Source organism: Atractosteus spatula, chromosome 22 (assembly GCF_055471065.1).
Source record: "Atractosteus spatula isolate fAtrSpa1 chromosome 22, fAtrSpa1.hap1, whole genome shotgun sequence".
Lineage (NCBI taxonomy): Eukaryota > Metazoa > Chordata > Actinopteri > Semionotiformes > Lepisosteidae > Atractosteus > Atractosteus spatula.
In genome coordinates, this window is record NC_142727.1 from 10,436,166 (window position 1) to 10,459,992 (window position 23,827).

General features: G+C 40.1%; 1 protein-coding gene and 1 long non-coding RNA gene across 2 annotated transcripts; one reads left to right on the forward strand and one right to left on the reverse strand.

Annotated features, from left to right (window-relative positions):
* Positions 1–12,053: 12,053 nt before the first annotated feature.
* Positions 12,054–14,971, reverse strand: LOC148816782 (uncharacterized). The gene is made up of 2 exons (XR_016094635.1): positions 14,408–14,971; positions 12,054–13,213 (listed from the first exon to the last, which is right to left on the reverse strand). It is a non-coding gene; the product is annotated as an uncharacterized LOC148816782 (long non-coding RNA).
* Positions 12,092–20,274, forward strand: pou2af3 (POU class 2 homeobox associating factor 3). Its single transcript, XM_088939303.1, has 5 exons — positions 12,092–13,148; positions 15,569–15,666; positions 17,548–17,593; positions 18,589–18,833; positions 19,622–20,274. The coding sequence occupies exons 1-5, from the start codon at positions 13,142–13,144 to the stop codon at positions 19,952–19,954; spliced, it is 729 nt and encodes a 242-aa protein (XP_088795429.1). The 5' UTR covers positions 12,092–13,141; the 3' UTR covers positions 19,955–20,274.
* The last annotated feature ends 3,553 nt before the right edge of the window (positions 20,275–23,827 follow it).

Sequence of the window (23,827 nt, forward strand, 5' to 3'; positions counted from 1 at the left end):
TTGCACTCAAGTTGCCCATTTCTAAGATAAGTAGCTTGTCCTGTAGGGTGGTAAGGGTCAGAAGATCTAGACTAGGGTGTCTAGATCTTGAAATGATTAGATTCTAAACACAATGAAATCTTTTTAAAACTCCTGATATTCCAGTAAACCAGTCTTTTTTAATCTGGAATCTTTATTAAAGTCTACAAAAAAAGCACATATTTCCAAGGAAGGACTAATGATGTCATCACATCTGGCAGCTTTCAATTCCAAGACAATTAAAAAGCACAGGGAAATTAAGCTCGTTAATCATTTCCAGAATAAAGTTAGAATTAAAGTAGCACCGTTTGAAGAATTTGAACGGTCCCAATGTTTCTTTGGAACAAAGACACAGATGTCTTGAAAACAAGCTTTAAAAGGAGTATAAAGGTTTGCTGTAACCATGTCTTGAGTTTGAGGTTAACAAGACGAGGTTACATACAGAAGCCTGGTTATAATAAATTACATAAACATTTTAAGGCAAAGTTAATAGAGACATGGTGTGGAATAATTACATTTATGTGAATAAAAATAAACATAAATTCTGGGACCAGAAACTCATAATCCTGAGATTCAGAATCTTGACATTCTTTAATGTGTCAGTATGATAAGTCACTATCATGTCCCTTAAACAGACCCTCATGTCTGCATTACAGCACACCCAGAAGTGAGTGCTGTCCCTGTGATTTTTTTTACAATGGAGCAAAGGTGAACAAATGCCAGTCAGATCCCATCTTCTTTAAAGGGTGTTCACTCTCCTGCCCCAAGCCGAGATTCCATTTAATTACTCCATTACAATTGACCCTGGGGATAAACAGGTCCAGTTACAAGCAACTTCTGAAAGGAAGTTGCATTTCGACAAATGCTCGCTACACTAAACAGTGTCTCAACTTTAAAAGATTAGGACTTGTCATTCCACAGGGCCAGTGGCCAGCACCAAGAGTGGTTTGCCCTCACATTACCCATTGTTTTGTTTTGACAATGTGAAGTACGGCTTCTGGTGTTTGGGCTAGTGAATACACACCTATGAAGGGAATTCAAAGTTGTGTCACATGCTACAGGACCGTTCTTCTTTATATTGGCGGTAGCTAGGCAGTGCCACGCGAGCCTCACTCAATTGATCATCCAAGCAGAACATATCCAGATCTTCTAGGCATGACACGATCAGAGAGCAGATGACTCCTCTCCCGGATGGGACACCATCAGAAGACCTTCCCTTGGCAATTCTGGTTCCCAGCTCTACAACTGGGAGCACTGGAGCATCTGGGATAGGTTACCGTGCTCGAGGTACAACAGCAGTGTCTGCAGCCGGCAACTCAAACCCACAACCCACAGGTTGTGAGTCAGTGCAGAGGCTTATCTTGCTTGCCAGTGCTGGGTTTCATACATTTGATTTTGTATAGCACGTGAAAACACTAACTCTTTAACCTGCCCGCTTGCTGTTCTAGGACCTAGTCCTGCAAGAATGATAAAGAAGATAAAGAAGTGATACCTGAGGTTCAGTCCACAGCTATTTGTACTTAGTGACTGAAAATGCAAATATTTTTGGAAAATCAGTTCCCACCCTCCTTGCTTTAACCTCTTCTACATTGCTGACCTGTGCTACTGTGTAGCCTTTTTATGTTACCCCTGAAGGAGACTCTGCTAAATTATGGTGAGCTGACAAGCTCAGACACTCATCTGTATCTATGTACCTCAAGGCATATCTGCTGACCTCTGAGACATACAGGGACTTTCCGCTGAAGGAGACATTGGGAAGGACAGAAGTGTCCCCGTCTCACAAAATACACTTTCCGAAAACATCTGCCGATTGTTTCCACAAGAATACGTGGTGCTCCATCAGCAACACAACAAAACGCAACACAAAATAAAGGAAATTCGACTATTCTTAAACTGACATTTAAACTGACATTTTAAAAGAAAATGCACGATGCAGAAACCTTCTCCCATTTTTTTCCATCCCACCGACATCCACCACCTTCCAGCCATCAGAAGATATTAATGTGTTGAAGTTCTGCAACACATCAGGATAATCTCATCCTGAATATAGTACATGTGGTGCTGGTCACCATATCATAAAAAGGCATTGCTGCTTGACTGTCAATTCACATAACGGCAACACAGGAATGTCTTATACTGACAGGGAGAAACAGCGCTTCTTTGGACTTGATAGAGGAACTTAAAATCCTCAGATGTACTACAAAGCACATCCACAGAACCAATCACCAGGGAAACTATAACATAAAATCGAAAAAGAAGAGCATTTAGGATTGAAATCTATTGTTTCCTTATAATAGATTGTGGGGGGTCATGAATAAACTCCCAAGTTATTTTTATTGAATTGTGTTCCCTAGAATCCCTCAGAAAACGGCTGGACAATGTCTTGGGTTGATTAGCTGCTGGAAACCAAATCAATAAGATGGGCTAAGTAGACTTCTATTCCTATAACGGTCTTGGATCTTCAGATAACATGCCTGTTGAATGACAGAAATTGGTCACACTAGGGGGTGTGTAGGGTGGTACTTGTACTCTGTGTCAGCTTATTAGACAGAAGCTTACTTAGTGTTGGAGATCAACAATAGGTTCTGCACTCAGGAGAAAAGAAGCCATTAGAAGCCATGCGAGGTTAATAACACACACACACGCACACACACACACACACACACACACACACACACACACACACACACACACACACACACTGCTGCCGTCATTACCAAAAAAGAGAGCCATCTTAGTCATTTGTTGGGGTTTTTATTAGTAGCAACGGGAAGACATGATAAATAGTTTGGGTTATTAATTAGTTAAGATGAAACAATGAGTTTGATAAGAGGCTAGAAAACGTCAGAGGCCGTGCAAGTGCAGTTGGCCACAAAACAGAAGGAAAGCGTCAACACACAACATTAGACGTGATTTCCATTCGCATCCCCACTTGCACTGATAAAATGGTAATAAAGCCTGCAATTGATATGCCTGTGGGTTATCAGTGAGTCACGAGGCACGGGCCTTTAGAGAAATAGACATGGCACCTGTCAGCACCTCCCTAGGCTTCCCCCCCCCCACACACACACACAGGCTGCAAGCCGCCTGCCAGACCTGGTGCAGGTGTTGTGTTAATTAATACGAGCACACCCACACAGGTGTGGTGTTAATTTATACGAGCACCGCCACACAGGTGTGGTGTTAATTCCTAGGAGCACACCCGCCGCCACCCCCTGCAAAACGACCCCTCCTGCCAGATTCCTACACAGAGTCTCCACTCACTCTTCGGTTCCAGGGGGATTCAACAAGCAGGTCGCTGAGACACTCTGTGGCTTTAGGCTTTAAAGATCCAATCATTGGTGCACTGCTGGGCCCCTGGTGTGATTTTCCCGAAACGGGCAGAAAATTCACAGCCTACCCTATTTCTGGCTGCAAACCCTATACAGTACGGGGGAGCGGCTCTGTCATGGCAATGTTATGGATTTAGACATCTATACTGTTCTCAAGGCAGGAGATACTTCCTAGCACAAACTAAACTCGCATCATAAGTGGCTCGATAGTTAGGAAGTGGTAAGAATGAGGTCCAACCTCCTCCAAAAATATATTTAATTATGAAAACATTGCAAATCTTGCACCAGCACATGATGGACAGTATTTAACATGACTTTTCCATGGATCACAACTGCAATTAATGGCTGTATTTAGTCCTTCAACCTTTGTCAGCAAACTCTTAGTTCAATACCAGGCTTTGGTGAGCCAGAGCCTCATCTGGCAGGTGCAGATCAGAATAAGCTCAGGATGAGACACCAATATGTCACAGGACCCACACAAACACGGGGCAATTTTAGAGACTCCCAGTTAATGTATACTGCATCTTTTTGCACTAATAAGGGGAGCTAAAGCACCTGGTGAAAATCTACATGACTTTGGGGAAAGCAAGCAGACTCTGCACATAACACCCCCCAGGAACTGAACCCAGGACCCACGCTGATCAACAGTGTCACGCCACTGTGCCACCCTTAATCAGTCATATTTAATGGAAAATAAAACCCACAGAGGAAAACACTAAGTGACTGGAAACATTGACAATATGTGTGCCTTGCTACCTAAGTCGGTATAAAATTTCAAAAGGAATATTTATAAAAAGCATTATTCAAAACAGTTGTCAGCCCAAACACCGAGCATTGAGCACCGAAATGAACAATTATACCACTCAGGGACACAGCGCCACCTTGTGAACTTGATTAGTTATATCGCTTTACCATTATTTCCTGAATTTGATCGATACAACTCAAACGCCTCAGCAGCAAGACCAGACACAAATACGGAGTTCCCTTTCACAAAACGGACTTGTAACTTCAAGATCCCAAAACTTTTACATTTCTTTTTTATCGTATTATTCTTTTTTTTTTTTTACTGATAGAAATCAAAATAGTCATTTTGCAGTCATTCCATTGTCTCGTATTTCCAGCTCTGAAATCCTGTCAGTAAGCCTTTTGAAGGGTTTATTTGACAAAATCGTGTCTGAATTCTAAATCTGTGCCTTTGTTATCTAGACTCGGGGTAAAGATTTTTTTTACCAAATGGGGAAAAATGGCACTGCTGAAATATTAGTAGACCGACTATGAAGGCTCCACGGCCGAAACGTTGTGTTTTCTTTCTTCTCTTTTCAGCATGGAATAAACCTATTGCTTGTTCCTTTGCAGCCTACGCATGCTGACGCAGCTCCCGACCTGAACTATTGTAATACAGTATCTGTTGTATCGCGTTATACCACATTACTGGATGTATTCTGGATTTCTGAAGAACTTGTCACTTAAATAACTAGTGCATTACAATCCAACGCGCTTAGTTTTTATCAGGTAAGTAATAATATTTTTGTAAGAAGGCACAATGACAAGTTATTGAACAAATGTGACACAGATAGACATAACATATTTTATCTTAAAGTGACGGAACAAATAATGACCAGATAACGTCTTCAATCGATATGCTGTTGTAGACATCAGCAGAATCAGCACACAAGATTTCAGGTACATGTTGATTATTAGTAGCACTAGAACTGAAAGAGTAAATTGTAGTAAAAGTAACATTCAAATAGAAAGCTCAGATAAGAAACATTCCTTGTATGGAAAAATATACTAATCGCTTTAATAAGTTATTTAGCCGAAAGCATATCGTTGTTTCTAACACATATTATTCAGGATAAGAAATGCCCGGGGGTTGTTCTGCAATGTTACTCATTCCCAAGTGATACTGGTAAGGCAGTTGAATCATTCGGGTATCTTAATTGCAAAACCCGGCAAATTTACAGGAAGTGTTTGGCAGTCGACTAGATGCGCGATTGCGGTAATTTGCGAGATGTGACTGCGTTTGTGCGCAATGCGCAATGATCTTACGCCAGCGGCCGTATCACTCTGCAACTCACAACTGGCAGCCCACTGAATCGCAGCAGGCCTGAGCCTGGTCAGTAGCTGGATGGGAGACCTCCTGGGAAAAACTAAGGTTGCTGCTGGAGGAGGTGTTAATGGGGCCAGCAGGGGGTGCTCACCCTGTGGTCCATGTGGGTCCTAATGCCCCAGTAGAGTGATGGGGACACTATACTGTAAACAGGCGCTGTCCTTTGGCTGAGGCATAAAACTGAGGTCCTGACTCTCTGTGGTCATTAAAAATCCCAGGCTGTCTCTCGAAAAGAGTAGGGGTGTAACCCTGGCATCCTGGCCAAATTTCCCATTGGCCCTTACCAATCATGGCCTCCTAATAATCCCCATCTATGAGCTGGCTTCATTACTGTGTTCTCCTCCCCACTGATAGCTGGTGTGTGGTGAGTGTTCTGGCGCACTATGGCTGCTGTCGCATCATCCAGGTGGGGCTGCACATTGGTGGTGGTGGAGGGGATTACATTTATATGTAAAGCGCTTTGAGTGGAGTGTCCAGAAAAAGCGCTATATAAGAGTAAGCAATTATTATTATTATCTTCAGCAAGCTGCTGGTTTATTCTCTTGAAAGCTCTAGTGAAGATAAAAAGGGAACAGGGTGGAGATAAACATTCTTTAACATTCCTGTGAGGACCAGAGTTATTCCCTGAAAGGCCCTGGGGTGTTTAGGCCAAAAAAAAAAAGATCAGTTTGGAGACTCCGTTGATTTTGTAAGATCTGAGTTTAAAGCACAATTCTTTGTAGGGTTAAAAACATGTTTCAGGCAGCGGCACATTAAACCTCTCTTTTCAAGTAGCGCTTCTTGCTGATTCAAAGCATGGCTGAGAGAAAAGAACCTGAACTCATCTCAGGCAAACATTAAATATTATACATGAAAGTACAAAACCAAACGATCAAACGTAATTCTCTGCATTTCTAGTTTTCACTCACCCCATTAATGTCATAAAGCAGGTCTGTATTTTTGCTCTCGGGGTACTATGCTTAATCTCTTGATCTTAACGAAAACGTTGTAGTACAGCAGTGCTAAAAATGTCATCACGTTAAAGATTCATGACTCCAATTACCTCCTGTGATGGCAGACAACAATAAATATTTGGTTTCGTCCTTTGAAACCTCCTAGGAACAAGACTGGATTACGATAATTAAAAGCAAAACAGCAGTGTCTTTAGTGACATATTACAGCAACTGTACACAGCTATCCCCATTTCTTTCCAGTAAAACATTTGAGCAACATGTTTATATCGTATATAGTTATTGCAAGCATTTGAGCGACTTGTCTGTGTGTCCCAAAACATTCATATTAAGGGGGGGGCACATCTGTTAATACATTTGTCATACACTTAGATCATTGACAAATGTATTAAATACAACTAACGAGGAGTAACGACACCCAAGAGGCGAGTATACTGAAAGGATTATGGAGTACTTTAGTCAACACTTGTCTTTAGCTGCTTGGCTGAAGGCTGACCTCCTGGCCAGAGGACGAGGAGGCCGGGACCCCCCTGCAGAGTGAGGAGTGACCGAGGGGCAGCTGCAGAGGGGGAGATGGGGTGGAGGAGGGATGCAGAAGACGAACGCGAGGGAGAGAAGGAGATCACGTACAGTATTTATAGTGTTTTAGGCGAGAAGATGACATCAGGAGTGATTGTGAGTTACTGACAGCAGAGTCTGATCGAATGTGGTTGTTGTCATTTAAACTATTGCACTTTAAACTATTTGAATGCTAAACCACGTGATTGGTGGAGCGAGTCGAGCTTCATACTTCTAGTTTCTAGAACAGCTGCTAGATAAGCATATGATTATTGACTTGGAGCACCAAGAGTCGATCGCAAGCGTGTGGTTTCAGTTCAGTTTTCGTAAGCCTTAAAAATGTTGTCGGCCCTAGGCCTACAGTGCCTAATTGGAAATCCTTCACTTTAAGTATCATGAGATGTAATAAATACAGTTACCAGAGTACAAAGAGCTGTCAGTGATACCTCTGCTATGCTCACTGAACACTCATTCAGTCTAACACACAGCTGAAACCTTCTGAACAGATGAAAGTTTCTCTTACTTGCCTTGCCTGATCTATGTGTGTACACACCTAATATTATTTCCATTTGCTGCGTTTTTCTTGACAGCTGTTTGAACTGCATTCGATCACTTTTCCCCTTCAACCATGTAGGTTTCCGAACAAGCCCATGAGCTAATGCCTTTCTTTATGAAGAATGTGTGTCAAGTTTGCTTGAGCTGTCTTTTGTACTGAGGCCTTACGATGTGTGCGTTCTAAAGACGATACGTATTCCGAGCACAAAATGAGACCTACTGTACAACTGATGTCATCAATTAACTGCATTTCTGTTGTCTACTTTGCTTTTCAACAGGACTGTTAGCGTTTTCTCCCCTCTTGAAATAGCCTGGTGTTCCGGAGGATGCAAAACAAAGGAACTCTGATGTGTACAGTCTAGGCCATGAGGCACCTTTGGGCTGGGGAGGGGGATCCGGTGGGATTTGGGAGGGTTTAAGAGTTGGTAAGGGTGGAGTTGTACCTCCTCCTTCAGAGGATGAAGATTATCTTTCTTTCAGCCACCCAGACATATCAACCCCTATAATATGACATTGCATTACATTGAGTGTGCTCCTTAAAACAACATTGTGGTGAATATCAGGTATGAAACCTATTGTGGGAGTGCTGAACAGAAAAAAAAAGACATGACACTGCAACACCATTGCTACATTCCTTGGAGTAAAAAACGTGTGTCCAACCACACAAATGTTTTCTCTCCTTCTTCTGACACCATGCCACTCAATGATCGGTCCAGCTTCCTTAATATGGTTTACAGAACACGTTAATTAATGACAACGTCATCATTCCTCAGTTTATTGGCCATTGAATCAGTCCAGGAAGCCACAGATGAAGATGAATTTGCCTACTTAATTAACTCCAGGGATAATTAATTGAGTTCAGACAGTGGGTGTCACACTACATCTCCTCTGCAGTTTCTTCGGAATAATGCTCCTTTTTTTTAAAAAAGAAAAAGAATAATGTACTCTTGATCAAGGTGGTGCAATCCGTTTTATTTCTCGGTATTATTGCTTTGCATGCAGTAACAGACCTTCCAACAAAAGATACTCAACTTGAGATGCTTATGTGTTAATACGTGCCGATTATATATAAAAAGTTAACATTCTACTGTGTACTGTATATACTGTACAACTGAACATCTCTGTCAGATTACTAGTATTTACTAACACGACCTCACAAGCAAAAGCAAAACTCCTCAATTACCTTCATTACTAAGAAAGGGGAAAAAAAGGGCACCTGCCCTTAACAGCGCTTTTGTCTCTTTGCTCTCGTTTTTAGCTATTCTGTAATGCAGAAATTCAAGTCGGACGTAGGTGCCAGACGGTTTCGTTCACCGATTTCAAGATCTGGCGCATTTTTCCCCTCGAAGAGTGGCAAAGACAATACTGGCAACAGCAATTTAGAAAAATATGCAGTTTTCGAGTACGAACACGAAAAGTATGAATGGCGAACATCTGTTTCTGGTACCCAGGGAGACTGACATCGCCACTTTCGCTGCAACCTCTGCGTTTTCGCACCTCGGAGGCCCAAGGCGGCCAAAGACGAGCCGAGATGTGCTTCGTCTTTAGAATGAAAAAAAAAAACGGATCGTGTTGCGACATTTCCCCCAGCATTATCATAGAAAACGTTCGTGATAGATGTAGGGAAGTTTTTTTAAAACTATGTTTTGTCTGGTCCATGCGCGCTCCTTATTTGTATGAAGACATTGCTGGAGGTTTTTTAAGAGAAAGGATATGTTGAAGTGGCTTCACATTTACCACTACCGGTAACCCTAGGTGTGCAAATACAGATTCAAATTTACAGATACTCTTGGATGAAGTGTCAACAACGGAAAAGCAAGCCTTCTGAACCAAGTATTAAGAAGGGGTGTAAAACTACCTTTAACCATGCACATTAGTGCACAAAAAACGTAATACTCTACATCAAGATAATTGTTTTCATATAACACTAATCACATACCTGAAGCTGTACATGCAGGTAGGTAGTAAGTTGCCCTAATTCTCGCACCTGAAGAAGGCTTCACAGCCGAAACGTTGAGTTTTCTCTCTTCTCTTTTCACCGTGGAATAAAACTATTACTTGCTCCTTCCCAGGTAGATCGGTAGCCGATTAGACCGAACTGAAACAAAGCTTAAGGTAATTAGAAAGACACGGGAGGAATGTGGAATCAGTAGAGAATGGAAGGAAACCGTTTAAAGATATTCACCTTGAAGACCACGATAGATTTGCCCCCAAACGACAAGAAAGCGGTAGCCCAAATGTTTTCATCGAACATAAGAAGAAAGAAAACACGTTGTAAAATCATGTTAATAATAATAATAATAATTGCTTACACTTATATAGCGCTTTTTCTGGACACTCCACTCAAAGCGCTTCACAGGTAATGGGGATCCCCTCCACCACCACCAGTGTGCAGCCCCCACCTCGATTTAAAAAAAATGCGAAACAGCTGAATATAATGAATTGCAATCCTGGTTAAAAGGAAATATTAGAAAGGAATATTGCAGTGGAGGCTCAAAGAGTTTTTTTTTTCAGTATTGATACTGCAAAACAACAGTAAATGCGGATGGTGAATGTATCAGGGATAGTAATGCAAAAAAAGCTGAAGGCAATATGAAATGGTGAATAGTCCATGTTTTTTTTTTCATTCACGTATTTACAGGCGGCTTTGTACACTAGAAAGCCAATTGGCAACTCTACCAAACGTCGCTCAGTTTCCCTTATTTAAAGCACCGTTGCCATTTAAGAAGAGGGATGTTTCCTGGAAAACTGTCGATACGATGCAGAGAGATGAATGACAAAATCGACAGTGAAACCTGGGATTTGTCTCGCTTTTGCCCAAGGATAAATACTTGACCTGGAGCGACTGAGTCCTCTGTCGCCCCTGGGTAGTCATTATTTCTTTTCGGCTCCTGCAACTCTCCTTCACGGTTCATTCTGGTTCAAACTCACCCCTACCTCAAGGCCGCTTGAAAAAGTTCAATATTTCTGGGTTGCTGTTTTTTTGAGACATGGTTTGGCATTTTTCATTTCGACAGAATTATGGCCAGACCTCTTATTATCTTGGCTGTACAGAGACACAATAATAGTCATCAAAAATAAAGGTAAATGTGGTGTCAACAAAAAGTAAAATAAAGTAAAACAGTATCAACAAGTGAGCCATCATTATTGAAATCCTAACATCAATTCATCCCCCTGGTGAATAGAGCTGTGTATGATTTGACTTAAAAAATGTTAGAAAAACACAGCTCGATATATAAGGGGATTACGACCAATACCTGTGGGTCGCCTGCGACAAGTCTCCGTGCGCTTCACAAAAGTGCAGTAATACTGGTTTAGTGTGCTGTTTGGACGACACGCTAGATGGCGACGTTAACTCAGAAGGATATTTATTTCGTCTTCGAAGTTTTACCTTGGCTTCTTTAATTTACACGAAGACCTCGTTTTTTTAATGAATTAGAACAGTGCGCTTACAATCGGGAATGTCGCATTTACTGCATGTAATGATCTATAAAAAAACAAAAAACTCCCTGGAGTTGTTTCAGTCTTTTCTGGAATCTGTCTATGCTTCCTTTGTATTAGAGTAGGTTAAACTGCAGTGTACCAATAAATAAAAAATATATATATGTTGTACACTAGGGTTTTAAGCCTTATTTCTTTAAAACTAATTATCAGTTGTTTGAAGATCATTTAGACACTGTCTATATCCGAAAAACTCAATTTTTAGTAGAAGTGTTTGGAGAAAACACCCATTTTATTCTTAGATTGCAACATTTTTTCAAGCTGTACTCCTGTTACTGTTTTTTAATTCACTGCTTCTGGGGGGAACGGAGTATTACCCGCACCATATACATTAGTACGATATGTGTTCACTCTATTTTGTCCTTTAATTTAATCTCACACAAATTTCAGAGAAATCTCGAAGAAAATTGGAGGGAGTCGGAAATTTAGATTTCGGAAAGTTATTATTTAATGTTCCCCCCTTTTATTTTGCTCTGCAACTTTGTTGTCGTTTAATTAGCTGGCGATGATGAGCAATAATAATACCTGAGGTAGCGTTCTCTGAGGATGTTAAGGTGTGCTAAGTTCACTTCACATCACAAGCCGTTTCTTCTCATTTAAATGCCTAAATTATGCCCTTTGACTGATTACTGTATGCCTATTTTACTTGAATGAAGAACCCTTGACGCATTATTGAGTCGCGGTGGTGAGAAATGAGACGGGTGTATGTAACATTAATTTAATATCACTGTGCTCTTGGTAGCTGTGAAATAAACACTAAAAAAAAGACTAAAACTAGTCTGTAATAAAAAGATCCAAGAGGCATATAGCCAGTAGATGCTATTTAAAGAAACGAGTAATCAATCTTTAATTTAGGAAAAACGAAATAACACTAGTGGATACATCTAAAAAAATCTAGCAAACATTTAATCCTGAACATCAATTAAATACAGCAGCCTCAAATTCGTGGCACCTGGTCGATTGAAAACTTAATGGTTTCATTGAAATCGTATCTATCTTCGTAACACAACTGAGACTCAGTTCAAAAGCCGTAGTAGAGTAGTTTATTGCAATATGTACACGCACATTGGACTTGGAATTCTTAAGCGGGGTTTTCGATTTGCTGGTTCACAAAGCAAATGCATTTAATGCGTGTTAGTATAAACATATGACATACAGATATCAATGTTTTATTTATTTATTGTAAACCCTGATAGTACACATTGTTGGTCCGGTGATCCAGTTTTCATCTGAGGACCTGCAAAGTACATTTCGGTGTGTCAGTGCACCTGTGGAGAACACGTATAAACAGAGTAGTATGATTAAAGACAGAAAAGGAAAGGGTGCTGGCTACTTGAAATTAATTCAAATTAAATATTCCTAAATTAATATGGCGTTATATTTTTTGCAATAAGCCAGCCTTTGAGGCAGCCAGTGGTGATCTGGGAGCTAGGGCAGAGGATGCTGCACGAGCTAGTGATGACGATCATGGCTGCTCCCTCATGCCACGCCCACTACTTCCATGTTTTATTAAATAATGTTTAAAATTATGCTAAACCTGTGAAATATGGACCCCTAAACGTCATATTCCATTAGGAAATCATTCAGAGGTGTCGTGCGTAAAGTTTGGAGCCAGTCGGACATCACCCCTGCCTTTCACTTTGAAATAGTGGTACTTCTCCGGGGACTTCATGCACCTATTATCAAAAGGTTGATAAATTAATTAAAATATTACCTTGTCTTGGGTCTGCGGGGTGAATTTTCATTAAATCCTATTAAAAGGGACCCTATTTGAGGTATTGATGCTAAGTCTATAACCAAAAGATCCCTCTTTTTGTGAAGGCTTTGAATATTCAAATTGAAAGTATCGCGCAATCATTGATTGTCAAATCATTGGGTTCTAGAGGTTTTAAATAGTAGGCATGGGAAGAGAAAATCTCAAACTAATATATCCCTAGCTATATTACAATATTATTGTGTGTCCTTAGCTTGAATTGAGACTTTTATATTAAGACTTTGTGTAGCTTTTAGAAATATTTTGTTCTTGCCCATATAAGTGTACCAAGAAAAACGTGAGGGCGAAGCCTTTGAAAGCAGCACTTCTTGAAGAGTTTTGAGACTTCTTTTTTTCTTCCAGTATGTCTGGTGAGTTTATTTTCATTTTCATGTCTCGGGATGTTTCTCCAGTTTATCCATTTTTATTCTTTCATCTGAAAAACAGCCAAAAAAAAGAAGAAGAATCGAGGTTTAGAGATACAACGTTAAACAGCAGTTGAGCATTATGTCAATGCACAGGGAAGCAGGACGATTAGACACTTTCACGACTCTGCCTTCAAATGAAAAATATATCTGTAGCAGAGTTTAACAGTGTAAAGCATGAGCAATCATAAATTAACACACTTTCATTACGGCTGCACTAAGCTGCGGGACTTCGTGTTACGTTTACAATGGTTACAGGTTGCAGGTTACAGGTGAGGCGAAATGTCTGACCTTGAAGTTTCAAAACCTTTCGTAGTAGTTTTATTTGATGGTCTAATACCATTTCTTCTGCACCTTTACTGTAAGCGTAAAGGGTGGGAAACGGGCGCATGGGTCAGGAAACTGCATTTTCAGACACGTTTCGTGTACCATTTTGAGCTTCTGTGCTTTACATTTGCTACATTTCTCTTTTTTCCGATCAAGAAAGTGGTGATACGCTGGACAAAAGATCATTAAATAATTGTAGAGGTTAAAGCAGGGCGTATCTTTTCCGTGCTGCACGATTTGCCACATTTAATACCAAAAATGAGCTTGGATCTTAATACATGAATATTTATCAGGATGGGTCTGGCATATTTTTTTTTTACTTTCGCACGTTTCCTTCGGAATCGTTTCTCTGACTATGTAGTAGACTTTACAGGTGAAATTGTTGCTCCAGAACATGTATGAAGCGTGCACGAACGAGCTTTTTATGTTTTAGCCAATGCGTGGCGTTTTCTTAAGACGTCCGCATTTACAATTTTCTCAGCGTCTTACCAACTTCGCCATATTAGTTTATAGCGTGAGCTATTTTTTTAGATCTGTTTAAGCCGGGTTTAAGGCTATATTAATAAAACATGAGTGGCGTCTAACTTCAGGCAACTTTTTCGTTGCTTTTATGCATTTCAACATGTGCATAATTCAAACAATAATCAAATAAAATAATAATCTTCATATAGCACTAAATTAACGCGACACCTCAGTAAATAATAATAAAAGTGGACAGAGTGATACAGATCGGTTATAATTGGCAATTAACAACAATACTGCAATCGCGTTTCATGCGGTAGGAAAAGACTGCTTCATCTTCACGAATTGTAAAAATCTACGAGCAAAAGGTATTTCATAATCGCAAAACCTTCCCAACGGATTTAAAAGTTACTTACTTCGCGTATAAGAAGAATCTCAGAATCTGGATTCGCTAAATCTGCGACCTTTCACATTTCCATGGAGCATTAGAGTTCAATTCCGAAAGTTTCGTTGTCTTACGTGAAACTTTTTTCTCTTTTTTTTTTTACTTCGAATCTGTGGGAATATCATCTTTCTGGTTCGAACAAATCACCTAATAATGTCAATATGCTTTGAATTGCCCAATCCAAACTTCTTTAACACAACGCACTTATCTGAATTTCACACAGTTTCCTTTTTTATTTTAAAATGGCTTCACTCGAGCCGGTAATGGCTGTTCAGTATAAATGCTTTTCTCCAGTGTCTGCCTTTACGACTGTAATCTGAAACCCTGAGCCTTTCTGTAGTCGGACTCCAGTCGCTCTATTCCCTGTAGAGTTTTGCATCGAAGCGGCGTGATCAGACGTAAAAACAACCGAGAATGACTATTTTTTTAAAAAAATAAAAATCATAATAATGAATGTACGACTGTATTGTTTGCAGTTGACTTTGGAAACTTAACCAATATGAGGAGCTCTCAGAATTAAACAGACCGATCTGCATTAAAAGAAGGAGAGTACAAACAAACTGAATTATCATGAAAGATAAAGTTCAGAATAGGTTCGTGGATTTTATTATTCCACCAGATCAGTGACCAAATAGTCACACTTTTTCGTTCACGCACTGATTTATTTTGAATAAAATAAGTATATTACGGTTTCAGTTTTATAAAGAACATTTGTATATATATATGTCTCAGTTCTTCTACAAAAATATATGAGATGAATCAGTCTAAATATACATTTCGATCTAACACCCACATGATGAAACGCACTGGAAAGAGCTGACAGATTGTTTCAAACCGGTTGTAAAGCTTTTATAAAATTAACTTTGTTCTTTAAGAAAAGGGTGTGCTATTCGGTAACCATATACAAATATTGGACACATTCTTGATGAAATTCAAAATTTAAGGTAGCTCTGAGGTTTGACGTCGTCCAATAGCATCATTGCGCGGATGAAATTGGGAGATTCGATGATTGCGTAATTGCGCACCTCAAACCGCGGGTACCGGGAACGTCTTCAGAAAACAAAGAAGGGGTCCTTCGCTTCAAAATTACATACAATTTCATAATACTGGGATATATGGGTGCATTTTACAGATAAGCCGAAGGTATACCAGGGTGTCCGAGTGAAGACAACGGTGAAAGAGTTACTTCAACAGCGAAGGGCGCTTCAAGCGGCAACAAAAGCAGGCACGGTAAGAAGCACGGCAAGAGTGAAACCCGTCCCTTGTCCCCAAAATCCCTTTTCCCTGTCCAGGGCCGAACATAAAACTGGCAGACTGCGTCCTGGACGAGACGCGAGTCCTTATAAAGGCACATATACACAAGCAAGCACACGGGGACAATTCTGAGACTCCGTTTAACTTTGACAGAATGTTTTGTTTTTTTTGTTCCTAATGGTGGACAGAAACCGGAGCCCCACGTGCAGGACAAACAGTCAAAACTGCACAAATGGTCGAACTCCACCCTATCTGAACTCGACCGCAAAGTCACCATGCAGTCCGAAAACGATCAGGTCCGAGCAATATTATTATCATTCATTCGGATACCGCATGCACTCCAATATGGAAACTTCCAGGTCATTCCGGTTTAAGGGCTTTAGCACAACGTAACCTTGACATTGTACCACGGAAGCCACGCTCCTACAATCAAAGATCAGCACTCCTACGATCACAACTGGCTACAGCAGCTGGAAAAGCGGTCAAAACACAGTAAATAAAAATGTCTGTTTCCGTGTATTGGGGAAAGACTGAATCGCATTATAACGTTCAGACTTGAATACAGAAGTTATGATAAAGCCTCGGTAGCCTTTAACATGTGAACAGAGGAAATGTTTAGGCTTTTCTACGAAATACTATTTGATGAGCTGTAATGTTTGATTTGTACAATGAGCCCTTTGTTTTAATGGGTCGGATCCACCACTTCCTCTTAAACCCACACAAGCGCAGACTAAACTCCAGCACCAGGTGAAAATAATGCGCACGGACGCGTATGTTATAATCTGTACATACACTAACTCAGGTTTCAGCATGACGTGACAGCGTCGTACACCATGACAGGAGGACTCCAGGACACGCCTTTTGCTTGGTTTATTTAAGCCAAGTGCATTTCGTTTAAAGGATTGTGTGATGCATGAAAGACGTCCTAACATTTTCATTTTAGCGAAAGGTTTGGTGAGCTTCAGTTTTAGGAAAGAAGAAACATATTGCCAGTTATACTGTAACAGGAAAATTTGGTATGATTAAGTTTTATGTAATGAATAAGGCACATTTTGAGCCGCAAACAGCGCAGTTTCTTCTTCACTTTAGGTAACCAATGTGCTCTCTGAATGAATAAATCTTGTCCAGAAACGTTCGACAATATTATTGCAGTTTGACGTTTTTGGATTATTTGAAATGAAAAGCGCTACACAATCCCAATTAACTAATTAATTTGAGCAAATGTGCAATGAGACTCTGGAGACTCTGTACTGAGAAATCCCAATTTCTCATCTAACGGATAAACCGTTTAGGACTGTTTATAAAGAGTGAATGTTAACAGCTGCGTACCACGCATATGTATAGTGTTAAATAAAAAGCACCGTTGCAATGGTTTATAATAGCCTTAGGAGTAATAAAAATACTCCAATACGATTTTCCAGGGAATAAATGGAGGGAGGAGACATGACTAAGCAAATAACTATGCAAGCAAATAATACAAAATAATGAAATGTCTCCAATGACTTAAGGCACTGCAGCAGATGTGGCAGGGTTCCAACAAGGAAAAAAAAACGGTTCATCTGAACCGTTGTATCGTAGGTTTTCCGCATTTTTAAATTCCGCTTTCAAACGGTATATTCGACCCGCGTTTGTATTTAGTGAGATGCAAGCTGACCAGTTGCAAGAGGCCGGGAAACCAAGTAAAGCTCAATTGTTCTTGGATTCCAAAGACCTTATCTAGAGTGAAAATGGCTTGAAAAAAAAATACTTACCCGGACGAAAAATAAAACGCACCGTTATCGGACTGAGGCTTTTAATTCTGTGAGACCTTTTCGACTTACTGAGTATTTTCTCCTTTCTTTTTTATATATATCCCAGAATCACAACGCGCAGTATCCAGAAGCATGTTCCACATCCTTTCCTGGTAGGTAAAAACGATTTATAACGACTCAAGCTAGAAGCACATACCGACTACTTCAGTTTACCGATTCATATTGAAATTAGATACTCCATTCCAAGAAGACTGTTTATATACAGCTATTTGTTTTTCAGATTGGTGGCATTTGCAATCCGCTATGCAAACAATCGCTTTCTTCTAAAAGCCGCACAGTTTCTCCTTTAATTTGCTTATTTTGCTAAAACAAGTCGTAAGGAGACTCTTTAACTCGCCATCAAGATGCAAAATGCAAAATCGCCATCAGGCAAAATGTAAAATGTCAGACTGACATTTTAGTAAATCTTTCCGTTAAGAATAAAAAAAAACAACAACAATGAGATTTAAACAAATAGAAATAAACAGGATTCCAGTGTTTTAATATGCAATCTTTTTGACATTTTAACATTTCGTGAGCAAGTAATACATCAAGAAGGGATATTACGTTTTCAGACATAAGGATCAGAGATAACAAGTCAGAATTCATCAACAAAGCTGCAGTTTTGCAGTCACTAAATTTGAGTATTGCCCTTGCTAAAGATACTGCATTATGGATTGCTAAATACTGTATTCAAAATTGCAATTTAAAGAAATACGTTCACTGATGGACAGCAAACAAATAGTTCAGAAAGTAACACAGTATTAACAATTTTCCTTCATAAAGATTCTGCATTAAGCCTTTGTTAAAATTAAGCATAGAACAACTATTTCAGATAGAACAGTAACATCAGCATAAATTAGGCGAGGCTTTACATCCAGGCTTAAACTTACATTAAGTGTCAACCACCGTCAGGCACAACGTTTAGACTTAATTGGAGGAAAAAGAAACTATTGGTAATATACTCCTTTCTTTGACGTTCATTCAGCCCTCTTTATAAAGTTGCATTTAAATGTGATTTATCTGTTGGCTGATGCTCTCATGACATCACCCCCCGAAGCCCTGACTCATTTAAATGTCTCTTTTTTCTCCCTTTTTTTTTCTTAAGCCCCTTATTTTGACTATAGCCCAGCAAGCTCGGTGGCTGAAAACAACCATTTCCAATTTAGACAGTACACGGACAACATTTGCTACGACCAGATGATACCCAGTGCTTATGAAAATCAACAGCTTATTGACATGATTCTTCAGAGTGACAATTTCACCAATAACGTCCTGCCACCGGCTTCCTCTACCCAGCACGCCCCTTCTGGGAACTTTCATCCAGGATCTGACTATTACAGTCTGGGAATGGTAAGGACCACATTAGCGCTGAAAGTCATTTTAGAACAAGTGGGGAAGAACTAGTGGAATTAGAATTGGGATCAGAATTATCGGACGATTAACACAACACAGTACGATTTCATTGTATATGTACATTGTTTCGTTTTATACCAGACAAACCGAAATCAAATTTATATCCAATTGAACATTTTGAAACTAAACAATAACGACTTAATGAGCGTACGTGGTGTAACAGTAGTTAGGCTGCTGTTTACTTCAGAGTACACAGACGCAGTTGTCTGTAGATTATATTAATTGTACCCATTCGTGTATTAATGCGTTGTATTATTTCCTTACTGAAAAGGAGGTTTCGTTTAGATACAGTGGGATTTTAGGCAGCATGTGAAAATAGATCTTTTCAAAGAGTATTCTGTAAACTGTGACTAGACAAATACATTGTTCAAGAACAGACGACAGGACACGGTGTACTGCAAATCAATAATAATATTAATATGGCAGTTCCGGATGCTCTTACATGCAGTACAGGACTCGCCGATATTTAAATAGAAATTCAACATTTTGCTATAATTAATTGCATGGTCTGGGTCTAGCTCTGGCTCCGATATGCGATAAATGACAAATAACACTTTTCCTGCCTTCTTGTAGTACAACTTACATTTGCAACCGCAAAATGTAGGCTTTCAAAGGACGAGCCCATGTCGTGATTGCCACCTCGCAATGAGACGTGCTGTTCTAAAACAGTCGAACCGAATGGATCTCCAGAGCTCTGACAGTGTCTGTCCCGTTTGTTTTTGAAGGCTCCAAGCTCTCCGTGTGATTCGTCCAATCTCCCGAGCCCAGTTGATTACAGCGGCTACTCGCCACCTCAGTGTTATTCCTCGTCTTCGTCATGTTACAGCTCTCCAACTCGCATGGACTCTGTATACAGCTCTATCCCGGAAGATCATCATTACCAGCACTGCAGCCTTCAGTACTGCTACTGTTTGTCGCATTTTTCTGGTTCCTATGACAACACGAGAAATCCCGAATACGTTCCCTACCCTCCCTCAGACTGCCTGTATCCTTCACCCGTGACAGAGGAGAACTATATCAGAAGGGATTTAGCCAGCCTGGATATGTGTTACCTTTAAAAGTATTCTTAGCATGTAAATATGCTTCGCCTCTGCCAAGTGTTCTTTTCGGAATACCCGTGTTTGTGCGGTGTTCTGCGAAATGAAAGACCCTCTTAGATTTGTGTGCACTAAGTACCCTCCACGTTTTAAACCTGTACCTGGAGAGAATGAATGTGGAATGCAAGGGAGATGTCGTGAAATGGAGTGAATTGTATTGCGGTCTGTGAAGAAGGTGACTTGTTTTCTTAAAATGCAAATCACAATTCTATATATTTTCAGGTTCGAACAAATTTTAAATATCTCTTTTTTTAATGAATAAAAAAATCTATTTCGTAAAATGCGTTTGCTTATCATTCCTATGACCGCGCCTACCAGGTAGTAGTGTACCTTGTGCAAGGCAAAAGGTAGCATTCAGATGTTACCTTCACCAGATCGTTACAAATCTGTGCTTCGTTAAAGGAGATAACATTCAGAAACGTCAAATACCTGTCGTGCTTTGGCTCTTCCCCATGGTATCGAAGTGCGAGCGAGTTAATTGAAAAATTTAAAGGGGTACTAATGGAAGGATGTGGACTTTGGTTACACAAACACTATCTTCACTTAAATGTGGAGGATACAGATCAAATCCTACAGCATTTCAAACGTGCACTCGCAATGCGCTTCATTTTACTTAATAATCGGACAAGTCTTTTTCACATGCTGAGTGGATAGTAGTATTTTCGAACGTTTGTATATACTTGTTTTGCCAAACAACTGTTTGTATTCAAGGTACGAGAAGACACCCTTTTCCTTCTGAAAGCACGGATGAGAAAGGGTAAAAATGGAAAACAAATCTCTTTCAGGAGGTCTATAGCAGTGTTTTACAAGCCTGGTCCAGACAGATCTCTGTCTGCTGTGATTGTGGTCCAGCTGGTGCCTTAATCACCAGTGCTAGCTGGTGTCTGTACCTGAACTGTTTAATTCAGGCCTTGGTTCTGAAAATACCCTCGTTAAACTAGAATTTCCAATACATTCAACAAATGCAACTTCATGTACCTCCTCTTTTACTAATGGAAATTTGCCTCCATTATTTCTGACTACAACGTTCTTAACAGACAATTTATATACAGGCACAGGCGGGAAAAACAATGTATCAAACACTCCCACAATTAGCGTTTTTTTCTGCTGAAGTCCAGTTCAATTGGTTACAGTCATCAAACTCCTGAATGAGGGGAGTTCTGGATAATTGGTACAGGGCTGAGACTCATTACAAACCTTCCACCACTTTCTAAGAGCGGACGGGGAGCGCCTGTTCCGTTTGCAGAGACAGCTGACTGTGACCTACCTGCAGACATGCAAGGAAAATACTTTTCTTTCCACATATAAAAACGGAAGAAGACTACTTCTCTTAGACCCCCTAATATATAATTACAGGCAGGTAGCTGTTATCTTCAGATACCACCTATGAACCAAAAACGCGTTTTTGCGCAAACGCCAGAGTCCCGTTTCCTAAAGGCAACGAAGTGCCAGCAAGTTTGTCTGGAAAAAAAAACGCCAAAGAAGGATATACAATATGCCTACTTATTGGTAACTAATAGGTTAAAAATTTGGTTTTCCCTTAAATATATTTCGAGTGCACAGCTAGTATGTGTTCGAACATTACGTAAGCAGACATTCAGAGGGTTGTGCATAACAATAACGCACAACAGTTAAGACAAGTCTGTTCAGAGCGTATTTCGTACTCTCAGTCTTGTAAGTTCTGCATGATTTTGTATCAAAAAGGGAGCTTAAAAGAAAGGCCATTCATCAAGGATGTTGACAAAATATTCTCATATCAAAGGAGACCAATACTGTACATTTCCACTCTGGTTCTGGAACAGCTTTAATATTTTGGGATATCGAAATACGGGTATGCATTCAACACAGGCTAATTGCTATTGCAGTAAATATATAACCTAATTATTGACTGAAGGTATTAGTGGAAGCAGAATAAAAGGAACTACTGTTGCTTTGAAGGACAAAATGCCATTTCCCACGAATGTCTAATGGTATCATCTCAAAAGATCATGAACAATTTAAACTATAGCTGCACTGAATTAATACCCTCCAACAAAAGTAATAACTGCAGTCTTAACAGAAACCAACTCTGGGGCAGAGTGTGCCAGCTAAATTGCACCCAGGCTTTCTCAGTAATGCCCAGTGGTAGCCTTAATAACTAAACAGTGCACTGAAGCTCAGTAGAATGTCCCGTTCAAAAGGTCGCTGCTCAAGCTGCACACTCACAAGGAAATGATTTTGGACTAGCAGGTGCAGTGAGCTGCTTTTGCCAGGTAATTTCCCACTTCCCCCAAGATTTCATATTCACTATCTCCACCTTCCGGTTTAATTTCTCAAACCCCACATACTGTACGTGAGTATGGCAGACTCAATTTGAAGAAGCAGAGGAGTGGGCATCAGATGACTCAGCAAACCTTATATATTTCTACCTTTCTTTAGTTGTGAGGTGTGATTCTATCTGTGGAACAGGTGCCTGTGACAACAGCCTTAAATTATGTCAATATTACCATTGATTGCCCTTAAGTGTTTGCTCAAGGTAACATGTTGTGTTTTTAGTGGTTTGCCTGAGAGTTTCTTTGCTTGGATTTTCCCTCACTTAAGAGAAAAATAATCCTTAGGGGGCGGAGTGCATTTTCCCAATAACGTGTCCTTACACGTCCTTAAGCCCTAGGATGAAAATGTCTTTCAAAATGCCTGTGGTTCACACGGTCAGTGTATCAGGACATTGGTGACAGCAGGAGAGATGTCTGCCATCAGCACACACCTAGTAAACCAGCAGGATAGGAATTAGAACAATAGATTTCTTTAGTTAATATTTGGTGATGAGCAAACAAATCACTGTTTCACCTTAACTCGAACAGTATTGGTTGTGGGCAACAGTGTTTCATTGTTAAAGAATTTCAGAGGAGCGGTATTATATACGACAGGGGGTCCCAAATCCTTGTGCTGGATAGTCTACTGCAGTGATTCCCAATCCTAGTCCTGGTGACTCACATACCTATTGGGTTTTGTTCCAGCCCAGCCCTTAGTAACACAATCAAACCCTTCATTGACTGAATAATAATATGATTAATTTGAACTTTTTGTTCCCAGATCTTAAACATGTTGCAGCTTTTAACCATTGTGTTTTGTAAGTGAAATAAAATCCCAATCTTGTGATTAGAAACAACCTGCAAATATTCAATTGAAGCAGCTTCTTAGATCACATAAGGCTTCAGTGATCTAATGGCTGGAATGAAAACAAGTCACCAGAACCAGAATTGGGAACCAGTGAAATACAGGTTTCCAGTCCAGATGAACTCTTAATGACATGAACCAGGATCCTATTGGCTGAAATAGGCTGAAAAACCTACAGATACACCAGTTCTCCAGGACCAGGAATGAGGATACCCAATTCAATAGGTAAAGTGCTTCACAGCAAAGTCATTTTAGGAAAGCAGTATTACTTGTGGGGAAAAGTGTTTCAAAATAAAGGTGTTTCTCAGTAGTCTCAACAGTGCTGAGTGCTGCTACTTCGTGCTCAAAACCCAAATAACTGGGAATTGGGAAAGACCGGGCACAGAGCCACAGAGAAAAGGGTGTAAACACAAATAATTCAACTCACTGCCAGATCAAAAGGCAAAACAATGAGAAATAATGTTTTTACATTGGTGGGAAGAAACAAGAGGAAATTAAAGCCAAAGTCCTAGGTGACTCACAGACCATTTCACTGCATGTTCATTCCATGCACCATGGGTCTGGGAAAGGAGGAAAAATACCAAGAACAAGGAAAGTTAGCACAGAGGGGTTGATCATCTGTTTTTACATGATTTTACATTCATATCAGCTTTTGTTTTAAAGCCCATGGGAATTGGC